The sequence below is a fragment of the Aotus nancymaae genome, unplaced genomic scaffold, assembly GCF_030222135.1.
Source record: "Aotus nancymaae isolate 86718 unplaced genomic scaffold, 86718_ANA_hifiasm-v0.15.2.pri h1tg000018l, whole genome shotgun sequence".
Taxonomy (NCBI): domain Eukaryota; kingdom Metazoa; phylum Chordata; class Mammalia; order Primates; family Aotidae; genus Aotus; species Aotus nancymaae.
Window position 1 is genome coordinate 21,056,819 of NW_026988430.1, and position 23,266 is coordinate 21,080,084.

The 23,266-nt window shown below is 40.1% G+C and overlaps 2 protein-coding genes across 7 annotated transcripts in view; one reads left to right on the forward strand and one right to left on the reverse strand.

The window, feature by feature from the left end:
• Positions 1-9,827, forward strand: part of CLTC (clathrin heavy chain) — a 75,594-nt gene extending 65,767 nt beyond the window's left edge. For 3 of the 5 annotated variants that reach the window (XM_012445409.2, XM_012445411.2, XM_012445412.2), the window contains exons 29-33: positions 500-670; positions 999-1,220; positions 2,388-2,408; positions 6,017-6,092; positions 8,446-9,827. In XM_012445409.2, the coding sequence (XP_012300832.1) occupies positions 500-670; positions 999-1,220; positions 2,388-2,408; positions 6,017-6,092; positions 8,446-8,570 (615 nt within the window). In that variant the 3' untranslated portion in view covers positions 8,571-9,827. The remainder of the gene's footprint in view (positions 1-499; positions 671-998; positions 1,221-2,387; positions 2,409-6,016; positions 6,093-8,445) is intronic. The other 2 variants (XM_012445413.2, XM_012445414.2) reach the window with 1 other exon arrangement.
• On the reverse strand, positions 8,691-23,139 carry PTRH2 (peptidyl-tRNA hydrolase 2). 2 transcript variants are annotated; one of them, XM_012445407.3, is made up of 3 exons: positions 22,644-23,000; positions 13,954-15,270; positions 8,691-13,070 (listed from the first exon to the last, which is right to left on the reverse strand). In XM_012445407.3, the coding sequence occupies exons 2-3, from the start codon at positions 13,954-13,956 to the stop codon at positions 12,531-12,533; spliced, it is 543 nt and encodes a 180-aa protein (XP_012300830.1). In that variant the 5' UTR covers positions 13,957-15,270; positions 22,644-23,000; the 3' UTR covers positions 8,691-12,530. The 2 variants fall into 2 exon arrangements, with proteins under 2 accessions (XP_012300830.1, XP_012300831.1); XM_012445408.3 differs by lacking the exons at positions 13,954-15,270; positions 22,644-23,000 and adding an exon at positions 23,015-23,139.
• Positions 23,140-23,266: the final 127 nt, after the last annotated feature.

A 23,266-nucleotide genomic window follows, 5' to 3' on the forward strand; every position in this document is an offset into this window, starting at 1 on the left:
GAGGCAGGTGGATCACGAGGTCAGGAGTTCAAGCCAGCCTGACTACCACAGTGAAACCTCGTCTTTATTAAAAATACAAAAAATCAGCCAGGCATGGTGGTGCATGCCTGTAGTCCCAGCTACTCGGGAGGCTGAGGCAGGAGAATTGCTTGAACCTGGGAGGCAGAGGTTGCAGTGAACCGAGCTCACTCCACTGCACTCCAGCCTGAGAGTGAGACTCTGTCTCAAAAAAAACTTACCCTCCAAATTAGAAATCTTGTCAATTTCATAGCCATTGTTAGTCCTTGATACTGAAAATCTTGGAGAAAATGGTATCTTTAGGAAATCTTTACCTTTGAGGACTTTATTGTCATAGAATTAAGAAACTTACCTTTTGATGCTTGAATCTAAGTGTCATATTACATGTTACCATCTAAGGAGCTCATTGATCGAGGACAGAATATAATGTTGAACAAAATATTGATCTGGCATTTGGATGACTTTTTTTTTTTTTTTTAAGGCTCTGCGAACATCAATAGATGCTTATGACAACTTTGACAATATCTCGCTTGCTCAGCGTTTGGAAAAACATGAACTCATTGAGTTCAGGAGAATTGCTGCTTACCTCTTCAAAGGCAACAATCGCTGGAAACAGAGTGTAGAACTGTGCAAGAAAGACAGCCTTTACAAGGTTGATAAAGTTGTGGGGCTGGGGCTGTTAAACCGGGCCTAGAATGGTGTTACAAGAGATTATGTTCTATAAATAAAAGTATTGGTTTTGTGAATATGAGAACTGACTTTTAAGGGCTGTCTTAAGTTAAGGCCAAACCTGTTTTGGGGAAAAGGGGCCTTTAGCTTATCTGTTCTTTCAAAATTTTAATTTGAATGATATAACTAGGAGGCTTTTTCCCCCTTGCAAAACCAGATTTATATTGGAAAGTTTCTATTGTTTTTCTTGGTTTACTAATTCAGTATGTTGGGTCTAATGTTTTTTGACTTTCACTATTTTCTTTGAATAGGATGCAATGCAGTATGCTTCTGAATCTAAAGATACTGAGTTGGCTGAAGAACTCCTGCAGTGGTTTTTGCAGGAAGAAAAAAGAGAGTGCTTTGGAGCTTGCCTGTTTACGTGTTACGATCTTTTAAGGCCAGATGTTGTCCTAGAAACTGCATGGAGGCACAATATCATGGATTTTGCCATGCCCTATTTTATCCAGGTCATGAAGGAATACTTGACAAAGGTAATCACTCTTCTAAGTGTATTCAGAACTAGTTTTCTTGCAGATATATAAAATTCTACATGCACGTTAATTTTTTTAAATTTTTTTTCTCTAGTAGAAGTAAGTCATTTAGTCGATCATAAAATATTCCTGTTCTTTTGAAAAATTTTTTTAATAGCTGACAAAAGACACTGATTGGAAGGGGACCTCAAATGTAGCTGTTTACCCTCAGTGTGTTTATGCGGGTGAAAATCTGTATTTTGGGGTTTTTTTTAAAAGAACTATTTGATACATTTTATTTCAGAATAGCATCTTTCTCAAAATCAGTTCTTTTAACTCAATATTCATAACTAGTATTATAGATTCCCTTTTATTTGGTTGGTTCCTGACTTAATGATGTCTATGCCTGTTTCCCCTGGGGAAGCTGCGTGTATATTCTTAACGTCCTGTTAATCTTCACAATTTTTTTGATAGTTTAACCCCTGATTTAAAAATATCATAGGAGGTGAACACATTAAACAAGCTGGGGGTATAATGGCCTTACAAAATTCACTGTTCATCTTAGTGTCCCTTTTTGATGTTAGAATATTTTTTACTCACCCTATCTTCAGCACTTACAGCTTTCTCTCTGTAGAACATTTTTAAATGGTTTTAAGAGGATCCTTTTCATCAAGCAAAAAACATGCTTAAAATCAGAGTCTCACATCTGATCCCTTCAGCCTGCCTAAGAGGGGGGAAAAAGCACTACCAACAACCTCTACTATACTGAATTTTTCCTCAGGATACCATTGTGTCTGTTTAAAGTTTTTAAAGAATTAACATTTTCTGTATCCAGCGTAAAAGAAAAAACATGTTGCCTTATCTTAGCCATAGATGAGCATAGCTTCTTAAACATAATGCCAACTTGTGAGACCTGTCTCTAAGCTGCTGTTAACCTAAGTGCTGTAAATTTTACTAGTGATTAAGCTGCTTTCTTTCATACTGTAGCATAAATTCTTCTGCAGTAAGCTTTGAAGTTACAGACAATTCTAAATTTTGCTTCCAATATGCCCTTTATTTTCACTTCTCTCATACCTTTTTAGTGGTTAGATGTTTCTTCCCTAAACCTTTGTTGCTGATTCTACCTTTTTATGCTCAATATGGAATTTGATTTTTTTTCTAAGCTGCACCTTCTGAATTCCTTTGCAGGTTGATGCAATAAAGGAAAAGGTGAAAGTTGATTCTTTTCCATCTTTAAGTCTGGAGGACTAAGTCTAAGGAATTTGCATGATTTTTTTCCTTCCTTTTCTACACTGCTGCTGCTGCTTTTTCCCCCCAGTAAATTTTCACTAAAGCCTCTGCAAGTCCCTTGAAACATAACTTTAATAGAGCTGTAGGACATTAGTAGATGTTTGCTACTAATCGGCTAATAGGCTTTAGGAAGGGCAGGAGGCTAATCAGTAGTTGGTTCACAGTCTCTCTTAAATATATTATTAAAAACTGAGTATGGTGAGTTTCCATATTAATTCCAAAGTAACAGGAAATTTCTCTTCCCTGTCAGGGTATCTGGACCATAATAGGACTATGATAATACTTAAAGTAAATTAAAACAGCCTCTGGTTTTACTTTGTGAGCTTGCCTGACAGTTGTTGAATTTATATATGTATATATATGCCCTAAAAGGCTTTTTGGGGTTTTTTTTTTTTTTTTGGTATTGAAGGACTGTGATCCAGTTTCTGATCTCTTGATTCTTACTAATTTTTTGCTGAAAGTAGACACAAGAGATACTAGCTGCTTCCGAAGAGACTTTCCTCATGTTTCTCCAGGTGTCCGGTTCTTATGGTGCTAGTCCAATAAGAAGAATCAAAACCTTTTTAATCACGAGAGTCAAGCTTGCTATAATTGTTGCTAAGCAACATGAATTATTTCTAACAAAGTATTAACTTCTACTTTCTGTATTAAGGCATACTTCTGAAGCTACCTAAAATTTGCTCTCCTGTTTATCAGTTGGCTTGCCTAAGGAGGTCAAGGCGCCTTTTGGTTGCTGCTTCCTTCATTGGCTTGTCTCCATCCCAGTGTAAATGAAACAAACTTATATCTGTTATCAAATTATGGTTAGAAAAGGGTGGGAAGGTAAAGGAGAGTTGAAACAAATTTAAAAGATTTGGGTGGGGGACAATGCCTTGGGATTATGTTGAACCAAACTGGAGTCACCACTGGAACTTAGGGCAAACCTGAGTAAAATGCATTGTGTGTGAGACCCTTCAGCAGCTAGTAAGCAAGGCAGTTAGAAAGCGTGTGTGTGAAAAACAGGTAATTGAACTGCAGTGTTATGCATTGTTTTAAATGAAGCATGTACAACAGTCATTGCAATTACATCATACTATTTTTGAAACTTATAGCATTGCTGTGGGCTGTGTGTGTTTCTTGAGAGCCTGTATAGCAAGTCATCTTCAGATCTCACTTCTTGCTTCAGTACTTTTGCCTTTTTTTCATGCACACATACACCAAAATAACTGACTGCATGTTACTTTTCCTCTGCAGCATATTGCAGTCTTTGTGGAAAAGCCTTTTACATTTTAAGTGAATTTTCAGTAGTACAGATGGAACTGAATTCATTGACATGCTTACCTGTAGTTTTTCTTTTTAAATCCAAGGATCAGAAACTTTTGTTACAGCTCTTAACAAAAGCTTGTGTTCTAAAAGCCTTCTCTGCTTTCTTTTTGAGCAATCTAAATTGGATCAGTGGAAACAAAAATTGAATGTCCCTGTGCCAGAGGCTGTCCCATTATATAGAAGAATCAAAATTTTTTGCTGAGCTTGATGCTATTCCTTCAGAATTTTCCCCCCATCCCCAAACTTCCTACATCTATGCCGGGGCACTGAGATATTGCTAGCTCTTCTAAGTCTTCCATGTGTTTCTCTAATAGGACTTCTGTGTTCAACATCTGATTCAGACCTTAACTTTTAAACACATGTTCACTTCAGATTATTTTCCTTGGAAGTCTGGAACTGTATTACACAGTGGTGGCTTTTTGGTTGTTTTATTTATCTTCTTTTCCTTTGAAGTTACTAATGTACAGGCATCCATGTATTTTTCTTTATAACGTCTGTAGCTCATTCTTGAATACTGGTTAGTTAGCAAAGTCCCATCTGACCCTTGATGGCACAGAGCTGTGCTTTAAGTTTTATAACTAATAATTTTTGTTGTAAGTTTGGATGCCAAAAAATGGGTATTTATTGCTTATGGTACTTATACTACAGAATAGTCTTTAATTTGATATTAGGATAATTTGTAACAGATCATTTAGACTATAAAATGGGATAATAGTGTACAAAAGTAAACTAATCCATCTTCCTAGGCTAGAAAAACCACATTTCATCTGAAGGAGCCTACAGCCTACTTAGGCTTACTTTTCTCAAACTTTCAGTTCCTTAACAAATTAAGATGGATTAGACTCATATTTATGGTATTTAATATGAAACAATTAAATATAAAACAGTGCCCTAACCGTTATGGCCTACGTGAAGACTGAAAGATACTTTTTTAACAGTTTCAAATAGAAATGAGGTATTGCCTTAATCTTTTTAGGAACTGGTTTTTACAAACTTTTCCACTGAAGTCCTCAACTTTTTTTTTTTTAGTGATTTTTCACTATTTGCCTTTTTGAAGAATATGCAGTGAACATTCATAAAGCATTCCCCTCGTCTCATCCAGCACATTTATGACCTTGAAAAACACCAGTAATAGATAACATTGAGACTTGAAATTTAGTTTTACTTAGGTACAATGACAAACCAAATATACGGCTTTGGTTGAGAGACCAGCTTTTAAATATTCAAAGACAAACATAGTGTAAAAGACAATGGAATTTGAATATTGACGGAGATTTCCCTAATCCCAGGGTTGTAATGTCACTTCTAATTCATTACGGAATTACAGAATCAAGTCATGTTAGCCCTAAAAGAAACTCTGCAGATCATTTTGTTCAACCTTCTCATTATATAGAGAAGGGAATTTGAGGGCCAGTGCAGTGGTTTGCCAAGGTCACACAACAGTTAGTGGAAGGGTCTAGGCATTCTAACTCCTTTCTTTCACTAATGCATTTGGACTGCTCTACAGAATTACTTCTGTCTGATACTATCCACTTTGATTTAGAGTAGCTACCATATAATAGCCATTTACTTATTTGGCTTAATTAAAAGCAAACCTTTTTGGGACAAAATCAGGCTTTCCTGATTACTTCTTAGATAATAGAGCCCACAAAGTATTAAAACTTGCAGCCTTTCTTTATAAAAAAAAGATTGAATATGGAGCCACTTGAATCTTAAACTTCAGTCTGCAGCTATAACCAATATCAGCAGAAGCTGTACACAATTGGCAAATATATATATATATAGCTTATTCTGCACAAGTACTTGTCCAGTCACTAGGCTCATTTCACTTTTTTGAATACCATTTCCTTTGGGGAGGGAAGTATTGCCAGACCATGAGTTCATTATTATCTCTGATGAGTTTTAAACTTCATTTGAAAAGTGGTTCCTTCTCATTTTCTCCCTCCCTCAGGCTGCATCCTAGCATGCCCAGTTGTAGTCTGGCGTGAGCTTTTATGGCATTTATAAATCCCTCCTTTCTGAGGGTTTATAATGACAATGCTGAAAACCACCTTGACTGAAGTATGAACATTGCCATTGAATTTGAGGGGGCCTGAGAATGTTCTTTTTAGTCTGTTTTATTTTGACAGAATTTAACATACTAAGGCTTTTCCACTTTCTGCCATAAACCTAGGTTCATAATACTTTTGGGGTGCTAATTAACATGATGTGTTTTTCTCCAGGTGGATAAATTAGATGCTTCAGAATCACTGAGAAAAGAAGAAGAACAAGCTACAGAGACACAACCCATTGTTTATGGTAATCTCTCTCTGTAACCTCAAAAAATTCATTAGACAAGCATTTAATTCTTTAGAGACTATACCTCAAGATAGAATACAATAAGCTTAAGTGCAAAAGGCTTGCTAAGAAATACTGCTTTCTGTCTTCTTTTTTTCTGAGAACAGTTGTAAAGCAGGTGTTGATATTATTTACTAAAATAATCTTAAATACAAGAAAACTCAAAAACAGTCATTTAAGATTGTAACATGAATCTTTCTTATCATCTGGTCCCTCATTCATTACCTGCTCATAAATTACTGAAAAAGAAATATTGATGAATTTAATTTTCAAAAGAGCAAAAGGTAACAGTAAATCCCAAGGCTGTCTTTAGTATGCTTTACATAAAGAATGCATCCTCATTTTAAATTCTAACTGGGGCAGAGAGCTGGGTAGAGTTTCCATTTGAGAACTTTCCAGAGAGATAGGATCTTCAAATTCTCAAATGAACATTTAAGATAATTTCATGTCTTCTTAAACCTGTATGTCTGAATTACTGCCCCTTTCCATTATATAGCTGGTGAACAGATTCATTTGAACAATCACTTTGAACAGTATAGATAGAAGCACACAATAACCAGGTGAGGGAACATAAAAATATGACCATTATATCTCAGGCTACTGACACAAATAGTAATATATATATATTTATTATGGTTTTATCTCCTTTTTACTATAGACAAAAGGTGCCTTAGGAATTTAGAGGACAGAATAGTTTTGATAAAAGTAAAGTAGGTTCTTAGAGATGGGAGCAAGATGTTTGACATGTTTGAGATAGGAAACAATTCAAATCCTTAAAGGCGAAAAAGAGATAGGCAACACAGTAGGAACAAGAAATGGTGGGTGTAATACTTGGGGTTAACTACTGAATTTGGCTTGCCTTCAGGGTGTTTTCATGGGTAGTTAAAAATTGGGTTGGAATTTCAAGTAGATGTCAGTATCAAGATTAGGGATGACTTTTAAAAACTGGTTTCCAAAAATAATTTGTTTGCTACAGATAGCTTTGGTTGTTATCCACAAAAAGGAAAGACGTGAAGTCCCTTGTGTTAGGAGAAATCTTGATCTAGGTTTACACTGTAGTAGGAGGTTAAGAATATTTATTTTGTAGGGGTAGAGAGGTATTACTTGTTTTTGCTCTCTAAGCCAGGTCCTCTATAGGTCATGTTTTCTGCATATGGTCAACAACTATTTAAACTTCTTAAGAAAGAGGGTCAACATATTATTTGATAGAGGGTGTATGTTCTAATGTATTTCATACCTAAAGAATATCTGAATGTGCTCCCCTCCGACCCATGGAGTCACCCAAGCTGGAGTGCGGTGGTGCGATCTCAGCTCACTGCAACCTCTGCCTCCCAGGTTCAAGTGATTCTTCTGCCTCAGCCTCCTGAGTAGCTGGGATTACAGGCCCAAGCCACCATGCCTGGCTCATGTTTTTTTTGTATTTTTAGTAGAGACAGGGTTTCATCACATTGGCCAGGCTGGTGTCAAACTCCTTATCCGCCCTCCTTGGCCTCCCAAAGTGCTGGGATTACAGGCGTGAGCCACTGTGCCTGTCCCGAATGTGTCTTATTTTTAATTGCTGTCTCTAAATTGGTACTGGAGCTTCTAGAAATGATTTCAGTTTTATTGCCATTTAGACATGTTAAAATCAGAAATTTAACTCTAAAAGTTATGTTAAAAATGTCAGTTAAGCCAAGCGTGGTGGCTCATGCGTATAATCCCAGCACTTTGGGAGGCCAAGGTGAGCTGATACTTAGGCCAGGAGTTTGAGACCAGCCTGGCCAATGTGGCAAAAACCGTTTCTATTAAAAATACAAAAATTAGCTGGGCATACTGGTGCATACCTGTAATCCCAGCTACTTGGGAGGCTGAGGCACGAGAATTGCTTGAACCCAGGCGGCAAAGGTTGCAGTGAGCTGAGACTGCACCACTGTACTCCATCCTGGGCAACAGGGCAAGATTCTGTCTTTAAAAGAAAACAAAATTCATTTAAAAAACTTAAGTTTTCTTGTGCTGATTTTATTGCTGTCATGAAATATGATGTGCATGTTAGGTATGTGTCAAGCATAGAGCATCAGGCATATTGTGTTCAATCATAAGTAGTTCTGGCCTTTGGCCTTGCACTGTTTGTTGGCCTTTTAGGTAGGAACTTTCTTAGAGTAAGGCTGTCATGCCAAAATTGTGATAATCAGATGTGCCCCCTATACAACTCATTTGAATTTGAGGTTGAGATTATGTTGCTAGAGTGAAGGAGATTGGAGTGTTTTAAATGCTAACAATTTGTCCTGCCTCCTTGCCCCTGCCCTCTGCTCCGTTTTGTTTTCTTCTACTTTAGGTCAGCCCCAGTTGATGCTGACAGCAGGACCCAGTGTTGCCGTCCCTCCCCAGGCACCTTTTGGTTATGGTTATACTGCACCACCGTATGGACAGCCACAGCCTGGCTTTGGGTACAGCATGTGAGATGAAAAGCTGATCCTGTAGTCACCTATTTTCGTACTGAAACATCATCTCTACCCACTTCTGTTTATAATGGGGGAAACAGGCAACGTGTTCTTGTAACCTTTATTTCATGAAGGACTCCTTTTTGTTTCTAACTATAAACTTGGATCACCTATGTTAAAACCTTATTTCACATTCCACATCATTTTAGAATTTATTTTCGGAGGGGAATAGTTTCAATGTTTTATTCACTTGGGCTTTTTTTCTTCCCCCTCATTCTTTAAAGAACTGCTTAATATTCAATCTGTTGTGAAGAACCCGATTTGCACTCTTTAGTGTTTAAAGAAACAAAGAAACTCTAATATTGAATCTCTTAAATTTAGTGTATGTAAACAGCTTACAAATATGTATTGTCTAAATGCATTTAAATCTGTTTTATTCAGAGAAAAGCTAAAGCAAAAATACTGGCATATGACCATGCAAGACTGTCAGTGCCAACCAAGACAACACTAATCAGCATATCCTACATTGGATTGCAGTGCTCTCCAGATAATTTGAAAAATGTTACAGACAACTTGCCTGATTTTTAAATGAGCATAAAAGGCCCTCTAACCTATGCAGGTTTCCCCATTAATGCATATAGAAAATGCTAGTATGTTTTGCTCACTTCATATGTAACAGGTGCCCTTATGTTGTGCTGTATCCTGTGCTTTTTCTGTGGGACCATTCCATTCAGGAGCAAAGAGCACCATGATTCCAATCTTGTGTGTTTACTAACCCTTCCCTGAGGTTTGTGTATGTTGGATATTGTGGTGTTTTAGATCACTGAGTGTACAGAAGAGAGAAATTCAAACAAAATATTGCTGTTCTTCAGTTTTGTTTGTGGAATTTGAAATTACTCAAATTTAAAATAAATTACTGGACTGTGGAAATAACATAGAATTGAAGTTTTAATTAAATACCACTCAAACCAAAATAATAGTAGTTTTTGTAGTTTTATATTGGATACTAAGGCATTACAGGGAGGCATGAAAGGAAGAGGAATGAGAAGACATGTGAAGACATTGTGAATTCTATCAATGTGCATTCCTGTAGTTCATTAATAAGGTACATGCAGTAGTCTAAAGAACCAGTCACTACTATAGTGGGTTACATTTAATCTATCTCCAGTATTTTAACCAAGTGACACTTGAGGTTTTTATCTAAGCATTTCACTTAAATGAACAAACCGTGGCTGTTATATTAACTAACTTGAAATAAAATATATTTAAACATGTAGTTAACATGCTTTTTCTCATAATGAATTATAAAGGTGCCCAAGTTGATCTTTTGAAAAATTGGTTGTGTGAATCTAGCTCTTGCTTATGACTGAGAATGTTCTTAAAGTTCATTTCACTATCCCTTAATTCTCAATAGTTACACATAGCCCCTTGCCGAGTCCTGCATTGCTTTACAACTCTCAGGCAAATTATCTACCATAAGCTCCACAGAAGTTTTTAAAAACTTAAAACCCCTGTTCCACCCGGTGCGGTAATCCCAGCCTGTAATCCCAGCACTTTGGGAGACCTGACCTGGTGAAACCCCATCTCTACTAAAAATACAAAAATCAAACAGGCGTGGTGGTGCACACCCAGCTGTGGCCAGGCACGGTGGCTCTCACCTGTAATCCCAGCACTTCGGAAGGCCAAGGCAGGTGGATCACCTAAGGTCGGGAATTCAAGACCAGCCTGACCAACATGGAGAAACCCTGTCTCTACTAAAAATACAAAATTAGCTGGGCATGGTGGCGCATGCCTGTAATCCTAGCTACTTGGGAGGCTGAGGCAGGAGAATCACTTGAACCCAGGAGGTGGAGGTTGTGGTTAGCCAAGATTGCACCACTGCACTCCAGCCTGGGCAACAAGAGCAAAACTCCGTCTCAAAAAAAAAAAAAAGATCCCAGCTATTACTCAGGAGGCAAGAGGCTGAGGCATGAGAATCACTTGAACCTGGGAGGCAAAGGTTTCAGTGAACCGAGATCACGCCACTACACTCCAGCCTAGGTGACAGATGAGAGTCTGTCACCGTTTAGTTTCTGTTTAGTTTCATTCAGGACATTAAGTAAGTGAAACTGTTAAAGTACAGGTTGGTGAAGAATACAATGGTACCCCTGCTTTGATCTGTGGGAGGTGCCATCAGTTTTCCCCACCACTGCTTTTGCACCATCAGTGCAAATATCAACACAGGGAAAAGGAAAATAATAGAATTATGAAAACATTTTTGACTCTGTGGAGACCCCATGGGTTCTGCAGAGTATACTTTGAGAATTAAAGGTTATGAGTACTATAAAATACTAAGTACAGATGAACTAGAAAACAAGCAAATATCCACAATTACCAGAATTTTCATAGTATTCCTCTTAGTAGATATGCCATGATTGATCACAGTTACTTAGCCACCCCATGCCATCCTGTTGGGAATGCCACTATCTTTGAATTTGGAGCCATCAGTCTATCTGAGGCAAACCTCAGAAATTACCTGAGACAGAATCATGCAGTTAGTTAGCATTGGGTTCAACTCAGTCCTAACTGTTGCATTTTGTTGCATCACTTTTGGAGCCAGTAAACATTCTGTTTGTTTAAAAATAGTTGCTGCTGTGGCATCATTCAGTTACAATTTCTTCTATGCTGTCATATGCCTGTGTGAAGTGTATAAAATGGATCAAGTATTAGAACTTTCAAGACTGTCTTTAGTGTTCTGCCCACAGTATTCCACTAATGACCTCAGACCTTGAGATTGTGCTATAATGCTGCTTATATTGTAGTTAATGATAGAGAGCTGGAGCCACTTAAAATGGGCCCATTACCAAAATTCTCCCTGGCATCATTATAGTTCTCAGGGATATACTGATTTTAGAAACTACTGTCAGTATCCTCCTAAAAGAAGGCTTTAAAGAAAAACAGTTTCAGGCCGGGAGCAGTGGCTCACACCTGTAATCCCAGCACTTTGGGAGGCTGAGGCAGGCAGATCAGGAGGTCAGAAGTTCAAGACCAGCCTGACCAACATGGTGAAACCCTGTCTCTAATGAAAAGAAAAACAGTCTCTAACAAGATGACAATCAGGAAGCTATGTGGCTTGGGAAGTTGGGACCCTCTGCCTCATATTCTGGGTAACTGTTATAACATTGTAATTAGGATTGTACAATTGTATCTAAAGATTAAGGGGAAAAAAGGCACCCTTAATTGTCTGATTCTTTAAGTTCTAGGAAAAAAACTATCAGGGATGACAAACTACATTCACTCTACAGTTACTATAAATTCTCACCTGGGCCCACCCATTTCTATCTGTAAGGTCCATAAGGTTACTCCACAAGGATCAATGGCTTCACTGTTACAAGAAAGGGGGAAGTGAGAAATTTCAATAGGCTGTGATTTAGAATGACTGCTGAAAACCTTTAGCCAGTATGTGTCAGGGAAGGTGAACATGAAACACTGCACAGTGTATCAATGCTATAAAACCTAAACCTTGAGACAAAAATTCAAACAGGTTATAAACCATTGGACTTCATTGAGGGTTGCCATGATCTATTAATAAAGTAGGCTATCAATCATCCAAGAAGCAACAGCAGGGGAACAAACTGCAGCTTGCCTCTAGTGGGAATACCCTTGAACCTTGACCTCCAGCGGGACAGCGGCATAGTCTCGGGGAAGGGCTACCGCAGTTTCCTCCCTTTTAATCCAATTGTATCATGACCTGTGTCTCTCATCTTAAATATCTGTTTCAGCCTGTCAGTCACTTGAACCACCAAGACCACTTAACCAACAGTACTGTTTTTAAGCTGAAGATGACAACTCTAACTGCCAAGCACAGAACATGGGAATAGGTTTTATTTTCATCTCAGGAACATTTTTAAGTTGGGAGAAGAAATTCAGCTTTTGTCAGAATTTGACGACAGGCTTCAAACACTTGTGATGGAGGGGCTGTCATCATATCAAATTCCACTTAGTAAAGTTTTAGGTGACCAGTGACTTTATCAATTAGGTCTGCTGGTCCTGGCCCAATTCCTAGGACAGTTTGAGAGCCTGGTGCAATTTGAGTACGTCCAGCGTCTTGGATTAAACTTACAGTCAGTCCCAGCATTTTCGCATGGGTCAATAATGCAATCAGGGTTTCTTCATCAGGAGCTTTGACCACCACCTTGGGCTGGCCACAGTATTCCCACTGTTTGAGCACTTCAGGATTTCTTCTTTGAATCTGCTTGTAGGCTGAAACAGCAGCATGAGAACACTGGGCAGCCACTTTCCCTTTTCCCATCTTTAAGTCATTTCGAACCACAAGAATCATCTTGTACTCCCCACTTTCTCCCAAGATGCTTGCTTCAGTTTCAGTCGCTGTGTGTGTCTTGTTCATCCTGCTTTTGGGGAGCATCCCAAAGCGTACTCGGAGGCTCCAGCCCAGGCATATGCCACAAGCAACTCCAACAGCCAAGCTGAGTGCACTGGGATGAGCCAAATATTCCATAACCAAGGATTTGAAGGGCATCTTAGGGGAAAGGAAAGCAGTTATCACCATCAAGCAGTAACAACTTAGGCTTATCAGAGAAACATTTTGACTATACACTTAACTGAATGAGGTCATCCAGAAAAAAGGCAAAACGTATCTTGGATCTTATGCCCGCACCCTCTTTCCAACACCCCCTGCCCCACCACGAGTGTACTAGAAAAAATTCAACCACATGAAGCAGTTTAGATCATTTCGCATCTTGATGTAAACAGTTGCATCAAGTTCAAAAACTATTCCTTAAATTTTCCCTTAGTTGTATGGAAATGTTGTTTTAGCAAGATGCCTAAAAGATTTAAAGAAACCAAAAGTAACTCACCCCTTTCCTGGAAAACAGTGCTAATCTGTGTTTTCACAATGCAGTGGTTCTCAATGGAGATGGTATCAAAGAAGTTACCCTCATCACTGTCACATTAACAGGTCTGGAGTGAGGTGCGCTACTGACATTTACTAAGCCTGAGCAAGGATGCTAAAAATCTTACAAAATGAAGAGTTGTCTCATTGGACATTAGTGCAGCTGAAGAACTTAATATCTGAGATGAAAACTCCCCAACATCATTTTACATAAGAACACAAAATATTTTTTGCGTAGTTTTACTATGTACAGGTGCTCCTCAATTTACCATGGGGTTACATCCCAAGTAACCCAATTAATTGAAAATATCGTAAGCCAAAAATGCATTTAATAGACGTATAGAACATGACTTGGCCTAGCCTACCTTAAATGTGCTCAGAACACTTATGTTAGCCTACAGCTGGAGAAAAATTATCTAACACAGCCTATTTTATAATAAAGTGTTGAGTAGCTTCTGTAATTTGTTGAATACTGTACTGAAAGCGGAAAACAGAATGTTTGGGTACTCACCATTATTGTACACAGCTTGAAAGCACAGTGGTCCTGAAAAATGTTTGAAGCACTGAAATAGAACTAATTGCTGGATGATGGGGATGCTGTAGCAATAGGGTCCTCAATTTCTCTCCTGATGAACACTGAGAATAGGTGGTAGAAGGCATTGGGACATCAACGTTAGTTGATGGTTTTGCAAGCAGTGTTGTTCTTCAGGAAGATACCAAGTTTTGACTGTACAGCTTGTTCTTCTTTTCATTATATATCTCTCTGTAGCAAGCAAGAGCAGCCTGTATCTGCCTGTCAGCTGTAGCGAATCTCTCGTAATTGACATCCATTTCTTCTAACATCTGCAGGCCACTGCTGATAGCGGCAAATGCCTCTGCCAGTTTCTTTGCTGTGAACTTTCTAGGTGCCGTGGGTTTCACTTCTTCCACTGCCTTAATTCCTTTACTTCTTTCTTCCTCCAGTTCAATAAGCTCGTTATTGCAAAGATCTTCAGCCACAATTATCCTATGTAGCTGTTTCTTAAAAGCTTTGGCACCTTCATTACCAGCATGTGCTGCCTCACCACTGACCTTCACATTGTGAAAATCATGACACCTTTTGAAGCGCTGCAACCATCCATGACTTGTTTTAAACAATTTATGTATATGTAGGATCACTGCCATGGTCTTTTAGCATATTAAAAAGACTTCTTGCCTTAGCCTGGATCATCAGTACGCTAAGTGGTATATGCTTCTGTAGCTGGTCTTCCATCCATATAACAAGTAATTTTTCCATATCGTCAATCGGCCCAGCTCTTTTCTTTGTGATGACAGTGGATTTAATTGATGCTGACGATTTCGCTGCATCACTGATTCGTTTATCCTTTAAGATGGTTGAAATTGTGGATTGTGAAAGTCCTAACTCACGTGCAATGGCCATTACTGGCTTGCCGCCTTCTTGCTGGGCAATTATCTTGAGTTTCATTTCAAGAGTAATTGCCTTCCTCTTCTTCGTCTCACCAGGAACAGGAGACACTGATGGACATTTTGTAGACATGATGGAATGTGAAAACACAAAACACAATATCCAAAAAAGCTGGCAACACACTATAATGTAGAGGATGGGTTGTTTACCCTCGTGATCACATGGGTGACTGGGAGCTGTGGCTCACTGCCACTGCCCAGCATCACAAAAGTGTACTGTACCATATTATCACTAGGCCAGAAAAAGACCAAAATGCAAAACTCCAAGTACAGTTTCTACTGAATGGGTATCGCTTTCATACCATCGTAAAGTTGAAAAATCCTAAGTCGGAGACTGTCCATACTGAATTTTCCGGAAGTGTAACTATCATAAAACAAAGGAATGTCATCCTTTATTATTTTAGAAAATCATCCTACTTCAGCAAAGCTGTTCATAATATTTGCATCACGAATACCTATATCAGTCTACAAATGAGGCTGTTGGACTCACAGTGCTTCTATGTAAAGGTGCAAGCAACCATCAGTTTCATTTTTGAGTGGAGTATTATCTAAGCATTTCTAAACATGGGGCCACTATATTTGCAATGCACTATATTTGTAATGTAAAGTGGTGCCCTTGGAATCATGCAGTGCATAATTGGCACAGCACAGATGACAGCTGTGGAAGTACTTACAAATTTCCTTTTTATTCTTCTTTATGTTAAAGTTAGGACATTATTATTAACATTCTTTCCACTAATTTTAACATAAAAGGGGTTATTGTCTTTGGGGGGGTAGAAATTAGTTTGAGATGGGGTCAAGAGATAGAGCAAAAAGAAAAAGAAATAGATACAAGGCAACAGAGAAAAGTAGGGATTTTTTTTTCTCCTAAAAAGAAAGGAAGAGCATATTTAAATGTTAACGTGATGGAGCCAGAGGACAGGTAGGTAAATGCTCAAGATAGAGAAGGCCTTTACAAAGGAATTTGGTCTTGGAACGGGGCACCCTTCCCAATTTGAGTTTTAAATCAGGTAGGTCCCTGGATTTGAAGGCAGGAAGGCATTCCCTCAAGGGAAGGAGCTCAAACAGAAGTTAAAATGGAGAAGAGAAAGGCTGAAATAAAAGGTGTGGCAAAATATGGTAGGATGGCAGAGCAATGTTGAAAGCATGGTTAAGATTAATGACTTTTTAATGGCAACATACTATTTGTGATTTTCTCCAGTACTACTTAGGAGCTAAAAAAAACTAAAACTACTAATCACTTCCTCCAAACATACAAACTAACCTCCATCCACACTCATCCTTCACCTTCCCCTCCTACTAGAATGGATAGTTGGATGTACCCGAGTTTAAATTTTGCCAGGCGCAAGCACCAAGACACAATGGTACAAGGAAATTTAGGATGAGGGCGAGAATGTTTGACATGCCAGACCACGCAACCTGTATTATTATTATTTTCTCTTTTGGCCTACCTGATAAAAAGCAACCTGTATTATCAAAGACTGATTTATGGACAACGAAGTGATGGATGCTATTTACCTAGACATGCTGTTGAAGAATAGGTGTGATGAAAGTAAGCTGTTAAGAGAGGTTCATGGGGTTTTGATTTTGGAGATGAACAATTATAAAGAGATACAAAGCCCAGAGCATAGCTATAAGAATAGGCATCTGAAATATAATTGTGACTACTTTCTACTTTCTCAGTTCTTTTAGTTTTATGATATACTGCTTCCCTTCCACAAATACTGATTGAACCTATTCTAGGGTCTAGGTGATACAGGAGTGCATAAAGCAGAAGGTCTTTTCTCTAATGAAGTTTATACTTTGGCAATGGTTTTGAAAGGGTCCAATCCTAATTTTGAATTTCATTCTGTTTTAAAACTGTGTTTCTATAGCTCAGAGTTTCCACAATACTTTGACATGTGCTGTGTTATTTGATCCACATAACACTGAGAAGCGAAGATTACTGCCATATCAAAAATGAAGAAATTCAGACCAAGAGAAGTTAAGTTCAATAAAACAAAGGCTATATGCCAGCCATGCACCTTGTTAAGCTGAGGATATAGTGATGAATACAGGCCACTGTCCGCTGTTCATAGACCAGTAGTAAATGTAATAAAAAGGTGTTCAACAGTCTCACTGGGGGTGAGACGGTAGGCAGTGACAGATGGTCAGTGACAGAACATTAAATTCTCATAAGAAGCGCACAACTTAGATCCCTCGCATAGGCAGTTCACAATAGGGTTCACACTCCTATGAGAATCTAATGCTGCCGCTAATCTGACAGGAGATGGTGCTCAGGAGGTAATTCGAGCAATGGGGAGTGGCTGCAAATACAGAAGAAACTTCACTCACTTGCCCACGGCTCACCTCCTGCTATGTAGCTCAGTTCCTAACAGGCCACAGAGACCCCTGGTCTAAAAGATACTTGGGCTTTCAAGGTAAAGAATAAACTGGATGTTGGCAGTAGATACAGGGAGATCATTTCAGAGGCTGCTATAATGTAATAACAGTTAACATTTATGAAATTGTGCTATACACTGGCTAGACACTACAGGAATTGTCTTTTTTAATGCTCCCAACAGCACCTCAAGGTTAATAAAGTTGGTCATGGACTTACTGTAGGTTCGCTTAAGTTTTTTGGCTTTACAATGGTTCAAAAGCAATACACATTCAGTAGAAACTTTAAGTACCCATACAAGCATTGTTTTTCACCTTCAGTACAGTATTCAATGAATTACATGAGATATTATTCAACACTTGTAGGCCTTATATTAGATGATTTTGCCCTACTGTACACTAATAAATTGTTCTGAGCATGTTTAAGGTAGGCTAGGCTAAGCTACGATGTTTGGTAGGGTAGGTGTATTAAATTTATTTCCAACTTACATTTCTTTTTCTAAGAAAGGGTTTCACTCTTTTGCACAGGCTGGAGTACAGTGGTGTGATCATAGCTCACTGCAGTCTCAAACTCCTGAGCTTAAGCAATCTTTCCACCTCAACCTCCCCAGTAGCTGGAATTGTAAGCACACACCACCACACCCAGCTTATTAAAAAATTTTTTTTGAGACAGGAGTTTCATTATGTTGCAGGCTGGTCTTGAACTTTGGTCACCTCAGCCTCCCAGGTAGCTGGAATTACAGGCATGAGCCACTGTGCCTGGCTCTCAATTTATGGTATTTTCAATTTGTGATGGGTTTATCAGGATATAACCCCACCCTAAATTGAGAAGCATCTGTACATAATTATGACCCCCATTTTTCAGATGTGGAAAATGGAGGTACACAAGTTACAGCTTGTCTAAATTCACCCAGCTCATAAGCGGCCATCTTAATCCAGAGCGCCATCCCCCACCCTTTTTTCTTTTTTGAGATGGAGTCTTGATCTTGTTGCCCAGGCTATGTGCAATGGCTCAATCACAGCAACCTCCGCCTCACAGGTTCAAGCCATTCTCCTGCCTCCGCCTCCCAAGCAGCTGAAATTATAGGCACCCACCACCATGCCTGGCTAATTTTCTGTATTTTTAGTAGAGATGGGCTTTCACCATATTGGCCAGGCTGGTCTCACACTCCTGACCTCAGGGGATCCACCTGCCTCAGCCTCTCAAAGTGCTGAGATTACAGGCATGAGCCAAGCCACCACACCCTGTCAAGTCCTTGTTCTTTTTTTTTTTTTTTTGGAGATGTAGTCTCGCTTTGTTGCCCAGGCTGGAGTGCAGTGGCGTCATCTTGGCTCACTGCAACCTTCGCCTCCTGGGTTCAAGCAATTCTCCAGCCTCAGCCTCCTGAGTAGCTGGGACTACAGGTGCATGCTACCACGCCCGTCTAATTTTTTTTTTTTTTTTTTTTTTTTTTTTAGTATTTTTAGTGGAGACAGGGTTTCACTGTGTTAGCCAGGCAGGATGGTCTCGATCTCCTGACCTTGTGATCCACCTGCCTTGGCCTCCCAAAGTGCTGGGGTTACAAGTGTGAGCCACCATGCCCAGCCACCCTTGTTCTTCACATTACTATATTATGCCTCTCCCAACAGTCCAGATGAGATGATGATCATTTAGACAACAGTAGTGAGAATGGGAAAGAAAAACAGTGGCTAAGGCATACCTGTCTGATTTAGTGACTGACGGGAAGTCTGGTGATAAAAGAAAGGGAGAAGTTAAGAATGACACCTAGATGTGAACAAATGGAGAATTTTGGTGAAATACCAGGTTTGAAAGGAAAAGATGAATTAGTTTTGTTTGGAACAAAAGACATCTCAGAGATACTTGGAAAGAAGAAGGAAAAAAAAAGGATATATCAGCTTAAAGGAGAGAAAGGCCTAGGACATATCAGTTTAAAGTCCGAAAGGTCTGGGTTGGAAATATAGATTTGAGAGACCTTATCATATAAAGTTACTGAAGAGATGAAAGAGTATGAGGCCACTTGGACAAGTATGTAGAATAAAGAACTAAAACATAATCCTGAGGAAATGAACATTAGGAATCAAAGGAGACTGACATGGAGTGACCAGAAGTACGCAGGTCACATAGGGTAAGCTGTAGAGCACCTAGTTTCAGTACTCTCCTGCTCAAGTGCCTAAATATGCTGACAGGGCTGCACAGACATAGTACTTTATGGTTCTAGTGACTTTACAGACCCCAACCCCCCAAAAAGACAAAGCAACAAAGAGAAAGAATTCCTGATAGAAAAAGTTCTGAAAACCCACATTATCTCATAACACATCTATCACTCAGTTTTTGTTTTTGTTTTTTGAGACAGAGTCTCACTCCATCACCCAGGCTGGCATGCAGTGGTGTGATCTCGGCTCGCTGCAACCTCCACCTCCCTGGTTCAAGCAATTCCCCTGCCTCAGCCTCCCAAGTAGTTGGGATTACAGGTCCATGCCATCATGTCCCGCTACTTCTTTTTTTGAATCTTTAGTAGATACGGGGTTTCACCATGTTGGCCAGGCTGGTCTCGAACTCCTGACCTTGTGATGCACCCACCTTGGCCTCCCAAAGTCCTGGGATTATAGGCGTGAGCCAGCCACTGCACCCAGCCATTTTTGGTTTTTTTTTTTTTTTGAGATGGCATCTCACTCTATCACCCAGGCTGGAGGTGCAGTGGTGCCATCTCAGCTCACTGAAACCTCTGCCTCCAGGTTCAAGTGATTCTCCTGCCTCAGCTTCCAAAGTAGCTGAGATTACATGCACACGCCATTACACCCAGTTAATTTTTGTATTTTTAGTAGAGACGGGTTTTCACCATGTTGGCCAGGCTGGTCTCAAACTCCTGACTTCAAGCGATCCACCCACCTCAGCCTCCCAAAGTGCTGGGATTTACAGGCATGAGCCGCCATGCCTGGCCAAGTTTCTATTTAACGCTTACATATCAGCAGGACTTTTCTTTGATAATCTAACAACCAGACTCCAAACAGAACAAATATTCAATTATTTCTAAAAAGGTATATTAACCTCTATATTAACAATTAGGATTCTCTGAAATAATCTCTAGGTTGCAAAGTAACCAAATATCCCATATACTAGATTCAGGTACTATCTGGAGAAGGAACTGCTCTATATAGAGAAGGTATTATGTGCTGGATAACATACTAAATCCTTTATATTATCCATTACCTCATTTATCGTTGCTATGAATACATAAAAAGGAAGATATATCAGCCTAATTTTAAAGATGAGAAATATGAGGCTCAAACAGAGAAGCTGCCTTTTTTTTTTCCTTTTTTCTTTTTTTTTTAAAAGAGAAGGGGTCAGCCGAGTGCGGTAGTTCACGTCTGTAATCCCAGCACTTTGGGAGGCTGAGGTGGGTAGATCACAAGGTCAGGAGTTCAAGACCAGCCTGGCCAACACGGTGAAACCCCGTCTCTTAAAAAAATAAATAATAAAAAAATAAAGAGAAGGGGTCTCCCTCTGTCACCCAGGCTAGAGTGCAAGAATGGCATCATCATAGCTCACTACAGCCTCAAACTCCTGGGCTCAAGCCATTCTCCCACCTCAGCCTTCCAAGTAGCTGGAACTACAGGCACATGCCACCACACCCTGCTAATTGTTTTTAAATTTTTTATTTTTTTTATGGACTTGGTCTTGCTATGTTGTCCAGACTGGTCTGGAACTCCTGACCTCAAGGAGTTGCTTGAGGTAGAGGCAACAGCATCTCTGGAGCCCAGTTTGAGACCAAACTGGGCAACATAGTGAGACCTCGTCTCTACAAAAAAATTTAAATAATTAGCCAGATGTGCTGGCACATGACCATACTCCCAGCTACTCAAGGAGCTGAGGTGGGAGGACACCTCGGGCTGGGAGGTGGAGGTTGCAGTGAGTCATGATTGTGCCACTGCACTCCAGGCTGGGCAACGAAGAAAGATCCTGTCTCCAAAAAAACAAAACAAAAAAAATACACCAATAAGATTAAAAACAGAGAACAGTGAAAGTTCCAAAAATTACCAAGTTTATTTATTGCTTATGTCCCATATCTCAATGGAGTGTCTAATCATAAAAATGCTAAAACTGGCCGGGAACGGTGGCTCACACCTGTAATCCCAGCACTTTGGGAGGCTGAGACAGGTGGATCATGAGGTCAGGAGTTTGAGACCAGCCTGGCCAAGATGGTGAAACCCCATCTCTACTAAAAATATAAAAATTAGCCAGGCACGGTGGCGGGCGCCTGTAATCCCAGCTACTTGGGAGGCTGAGGCAGGAGAACAGCTTGACCCGGGAGGTGGAGGTTGCAGTGAGCTGAGATTTTATGCCACTGCACTCTAGCCTGAGCAGCAGAGCAAGAGCCATCTCAAAAAAAAAAATGCTAAAAATTAATACATATTTTTGTTCTTTAGGATGTTCTAATCTCATATTAACCTGATCAGATTTATCATCTAATTCCTCTGAAAGAACGTCTGTCTCTTTTCTGTACACTTATTATAAGCGTATCAATAAGCCCAGTGCTTGAGGCTAAGGTAAAACCACGATTCTTTGTCTCATAAATAATTCTGGGCAATGACAGCAAAACAAAGTAAGTATATCCTATAAAATCTTCCTCTTGGTGCCTTCTAATTCCCCTGCCTGAGTAAACTCATCTCAGTAGTGCTCTTGATCCCATTACTCCACCTGTTAATCCTATTTCTTGCCTTCCTTCTTTTAAGAGACAGGGGTCTCACTATGTGGCCCACACTGGTCTCAAACTTCTGGGCTCAAGTAATCTTGTCTCGGCCTCCCAAAGTGCTGGGATTACAGGCATGAGCCACTGCAGCCGGTATGCAGTTTCCAACCTTAAAAAAAAAAAAATCCCAAATCTTCTCTGACCCTTAGGCCACTGCCTCACTTTCCCTGTATAGCATATTCCCAGAGTCTAGTACAGTGCCTGGGGTATGTTAGTAAGGATTAAGTACCTCTCTAGGCAATCTCTTTGTGTGACAAAGGGACCAAAATTTTCTTTCTTTTTTTTTTTTTTTTGCTGAGATGAAGTTCCACTCTGTCCCCCAGGCTGGAGTGTAGTGGCCCCATCTCGGCTCACTGCAACTTCCGCCTCCCGAATTGAAGTGATTCTCCTGCCTCAGCCTCCTGAGTGGCTGGGATTACAGGAACGCGCCACCACGCCCGGCTGATTTTTGTATTTTTAGTAGAGATGGGTTTTCGCCATGTTGGCCAGGCTGGTCTCGAACCCCTGACCTCAGGTGATCCGCCCACATCCACCTACCAAAAGTGTTAGGATTACAGACATTAGCCTCCGCGCCCAGCCCCAAATTTTCGATTATATTCTTAGAAACCTTTTCTTTCCACGCAGAGCTCGACAGCTTGAAACGCTGGGGGTATTCATAAGTGCCCAGCTGAGGGTGTGAAGCCTGCTCGCTATGTCATCAATTTCGGAAAGAGCGCATCGATACTGCCTGCATGTATCGAGGTTTTGCTGGGAACTAGAAATTCTGAGTCCTTCCCTCCCCAGCAGCCTGCTCCTTTCTTCCACAGGACGGTTCGCAGAACACGGACGGAGGGGCTCAGCGGCCCCTGGGCGGAAGACAGTTTATAAAGGAGAAAATGAACAAGGTGGGTAATAAAATGAGGTGAAAAGAAACGTTCCAACTGTAGAGAGAATGGATAATGATACTGGTTTCCTTCGCCCTGTAAGGAGCCAACCTACCTACAGTACCTCCTATCCTCACTCGCGCCTTCCCGTCTTCTGGGCAGCGAACACGTTTCTAGCTCCCGAGCTACCTCTTCCGGGGTCCCTGGGTAACAAGTTCCGGAACAAGAATCACAAAGCGAGCAGTCATTCTTCCTCTTGCCACACCCACAGGGCACGCACTAAGAGCCGAACTGAAATCCCGCGAGGATCAACCGAGCTCGCCAAAAGGAGGGAGGAACTTTTCTCTTCCGGAGGCGGTCTCCGGGG